This window comes from Terrapene carolina, unplaced genomic scaffold (assembly GCF_002925995.2).
Source record: "Terrapene carolina triunguis isolate 2854851 unplaced genomic scaffold, T_m_triunguis-2.0 Scaffold430, whole genome shotgun sequence".
NCBI lineage: Eukaryota > Metazoa > Chordata > Testudines > Emydidae > Terrapene > Terrapene triunguis.
Genome location: NW_020664781.1, coordinates 1550429 through 1554283, shown reverse-complemented (window position 1 = coordinate 1554283; position 3855 = coordinate 1550429). Strand labels below are relative to the sequence as shown.

Genomic DNA, 3855 nt, shown 5'->3' with positions numbered 1-3855 from the left:
CCCCCCCGTGCCCCTCGCTCCTGACCCGCAGCCCCCATCTCTGCCCCTGTGCCCCTCGCTCCTGATCCACAAGTCCCCTTCCCCCCGCTCTGTCCTTGATCTCCCCGGAGCAGGGAGCCAGTGAGAGCAAAGATTTGGTGATTTTGTCCTCCACCTACCAGTCTGAGACCCATCCAGCCCATGCCTCGAGTCGCGTCCTGAGGCAGGCTGGCTTTCCTTACTCGGTTTTCGGACAGCTGGGCTAGTCCGACCCCCCGGCTGGGGAGGTGGCTCCGGGTGGAGCAGGCTGGAATGGAAAGAATCTGTCCCTTCTGACGCTCCCCAGATGCACCCCACTGCCTCCCCCCTTTGCACACCCACTCCCGCTTTGCTGCACTCGCACGCTTGGGCTGTCTTCCCCACCGTGCATACACTTGCTAATGCACATACACCTTTGCACACTTGGGCTTGCACGTGCACGATCACCCTCAATTACACCCATGCGCCTTTGCCCCCTGTCCGTTCCCACTCTCTCCTGGGCGCCCCCACCCCTGGAGCGATGCCCCCCTCCAGACAGGGGGGTCACATGGAAGTGCTCTCTCCTGGGACCTACTGTCGCCGGAACTCAGCCCTCCCACGGGCGTTCGCTCTCGTGCCCCAGTGGACAGCCTGGGATGCAGCGGGCGTTTCCGGTGCTCGGCGCCCGGTTGCTAACCTTTCCGCGCCCCCTGCAGTGCCACCAACGGCCTCAGCACGGTCTCCCACGAGTACCTGAAGGGCAGCTACACCCTGGACCTGGAGGCTGTCAAAGCCGGGGCCAGCAGCCTGCCCCATCTCAACAAGACCCTGGTCACCTCCTGCAAAAGGCTACACAGGTAAGAGCCTGACCTGGAGCCTGGCGCCCCCCAGTGGCTCAGGCTGCATCTTGGCTGCTGATCCCCACCTCTCCAGGGCTCTCTCTGCCACGGGGTGCTGTGGCTGGGAGCTACCACTAGGAGGCAGGCAGGCAGGGCGCTGTGGGCATCTCCTTGCCCAACAGGGGCTGGCCCCATGGCGCCTGTTCCCTGCTGCATCTGCAGGCCCCTGGCCAGCATGGGACAGCAGCGCCCCTCTGGGGTTCCTGCTGTAGTGGTGGGGTGTGGGGCAGGCCCTTGGGGGGATTGGAGGACGGGGGCCCTAAATCCAATCCCACTGCCAGTCCCGTCAGCGCTCGGCTGCAGGAACTTCATTCTCCCCCTTAACCCTGCTCAGAATTCATCCCGGGGTGGGGGTGAAGCTGCCGGCGCCGCTTCCCGGGCGCCTGTCAAACCCGCGCTGGCCCCTGGTGCGGCTGGCTCTGACCTGCCACAGGCTGGGGCGGGGGTGCCAAGGGGCTTCCCCGTCCCAGGGCTGGCTGGCTGGCTGGCTGGCTGACGTCCGTCTGCATCTCTGCCTTGCAGCGAGGTGGACAAGGTCCTGTCCGGGCTGGAGATCCTCTCCAAGGTGTTCGACCAGCAGAGTTCGCCTGTGGTCTCCCGGATCCTCCAGCAGGTAAGGTTGGGGGTGGGGAGTAGTGGCTGCGGGGTGCCGCAGGGGGCCAATACCCCACCCCGCTGGGACTTAGGACCCCTTCCCCAGCCTTATATCTGCCCTGTGTCTTCTCAATGCCTGCCGCCCCTCCCCATGGGCCTTGCTGTGGGGGACCTGCCAGGTGAAGGCCCATCCTCCCCCCCGAGATCTGGGGGCTGGGTCTTTCTTCCCCGTAGCAGCTGAGATAACCCGTGAGCTGGGGACCCACACGCGATAGCAGGCTGAGCTGGGTGGGGCGGGGCTGTGGGGCGCCACCGTCTGGCCATCAGAGCAGCTGCTGCTGTGGGAGACGGTGTCCCGTCTCTGGCGTGCCCTGGGGGTGGGGGTCACAGCCCGCCTGCCATCCCTGACACTCTGGGTCTAGACTCGGTCACCCTTCGCCCCTTATGATACCAGCTGGGGGACTGGCCACCTGGTGTCCCCTGCAGGCGGGTGCCCTGTGGTCCTGGATACGTTGGCCGGGCTCCACCCTCTCCTCCCAGCATGCTCTGTTCCGGCAGCTGGAGAACCTGGCTCGGAGGAGGCAGTGTGCATCCCCGGGGAGTGGTGGCGGGGGTGGACAACCCAGAGCGTCTTGTCCCTTTGCCGCCGGCCTGGCCGGCACCAGCTCGCTCTGAGGCCTCACCGAGTCTTTTCCTGTTCCCCACTAGCCCCAAACACATCAGTTCCCAGAGCCCGAGGGAAGGGAGCCGGGCATGGGGCTGGGGGTCTGGGCACCTGAGTTCTGTCCTCGCTCTGCTGCTGATCGGCAACGTGGCCTGCGGCTCTGTGCCTCAGTTTCCCCATCTCCAAAAAGGGGACCCGGACCCTGATTCCCTGTTTGGGACCCGCTCCTATGAAGGGGGACGCAGCAGCATTAAGTCGGGAGAACAAACCGAGCCCTCTTTGTGGGGATGGGGGAGCCCCTCCGGCCTACACACCCCTGATCCCGCACCCTGGCTGCGTGTGGTGGGTTTGGCGGGGGCTGCCAGGCTGCTGCGCCGTCTAAGTGTTCTCTGCTTTGATCCCTCTCGCGGCTGCAGACCGCCGGCCAGACAGGAGAGCAGGAGCTGGAGAACCTGGTGCTGAAGCTGTCTGTCCTGAAGGACTTCCTGTCCAGCATCGAGAAGAAGGTGGGTGAACTGGCCCGGTCCCCGGACGCCCGCAGCCCGTGTCAGAACAGGGGCTGGGGACGCAAACCCATCTGGTCCGTGTGGGTCTGTATTGGCCCAGTGGGGCGGGCCTGGGCTCCGGGGACGCATGGCGGTGTCACCCTGCCCGGTGCTGAGCTTAGCTGCGTCCTGCTGCTGCTGGATTCGGCTGTGGAGGTGAGGGACGGAGCCGTGCAGCCGGACGGAGCCGGGATCCCGTGGTCTGAGCGCAGGGCTGGGACCCAGGGGCTCTCGGAGCCGGCTCTTGGCTCTGACACTGATTCCCTCGGGGGCCATGGGCAAGTCACATAGCCACTTACCTCTACAGTGCCTGTCAGCTGTGCAGAGCACCGGCTACTCCCATCGACTTCCCGGGGGACTGAGCGCCCTGCCAATGGCGCCGGGGGGGGTCTGTGGGTCTGACCCCCACCTTCTGAGCCCTTCCCGGGCCCTCCGGGATTCGCAGCCCCCGCCAGAGCCAGCCAGCCTTTGCGTGGCAGCGCGGTCTCCGCCTGCTCGTTGAATGCTCTGCCTGAGCCCAGCCCTGGGCTCACACCGGGGCTGGGCCGGGCCCCTTGGGTGGCAGATCTCCCGCCTCCCACGTCTTTTCCTCCCGTCACGGTGACGGGGGGCGCGGGGGAGCCGCTGAACTCCAGGGGAACCAGCTGCAGCCCACGGCGCGGCCCAGAGACAGCTGAGGAGGTGGGGAGGGGCAGGGCTAAAACCGGGAGACCCCGCCCAGGCCAAAGGCTTTGAGGGGAGCGGGGGACCCGGCAGGTGCCGCGTGTGACCAGGCCGTGTCAATTCTCTCCCCCTGCCAGGCTCTGAAAGCTCTCCAGGACATGAGCTCCACGGCCCAGTCTATCCTGGCCCAGCCCTCCTCCCGCAAAGCCAAGAGCATCCCTGTGCAAGCGTTCGAGGTAAAGTCTTCGCCCCGTGGCCTGGGCCCCAAAGCTCCCACGCCCTGGCCGGGGAACGGCGCTCGGCACGTGCCAGTTTGCCCCCGAGACAGGCTGGAGAGAGCCGGGGGTTAGGGTGAGCCGAGGGGGCTGGGGGCTGGGTTTCTAGGAGGGATCACGGCTAAGGTCTGGGGTTCGGGGCTCTGCTGTGAAATGGAGGCGGGATTCAGGGGTGAATCGGGGCCAGGGTTTGGGATTGTTCTGAGGTGAATCGGGGC

General features: G+C 66.3%; 1 protein-coding gene across 1 annotated transcript in view; it reads left to right on the top strand.

The window, feature by feature from the left end:
* Nucleotides 1-3855, top strand: part of INPPL1 (inositol polyphosphate phosphatase like 1) — a 64911-nt gene that overhangs the window by 34234 nt on the left and 26822 nt on the right. The window contains exons 6-9 of the mRNA XM_029913052.1: nucleotides 714-854; nucleotides 1419-1509; nucleotides 2571-2660; nucleotides 3500-3598. Of these exons, the coding sequence (XP_029768912.1) occupies nucleotides 714-854; nucleotides 1419-1509; nucleotides 2571-2660; nucleotides 3500-3598 (421 nt within the window). The remainder of the gene's footprint in view (nucleotides 1-713; nucleotides 855-1418; nucleotides 1510-2570; nucleotides 2661-3499; nucleotides 3599-3855) is intronic.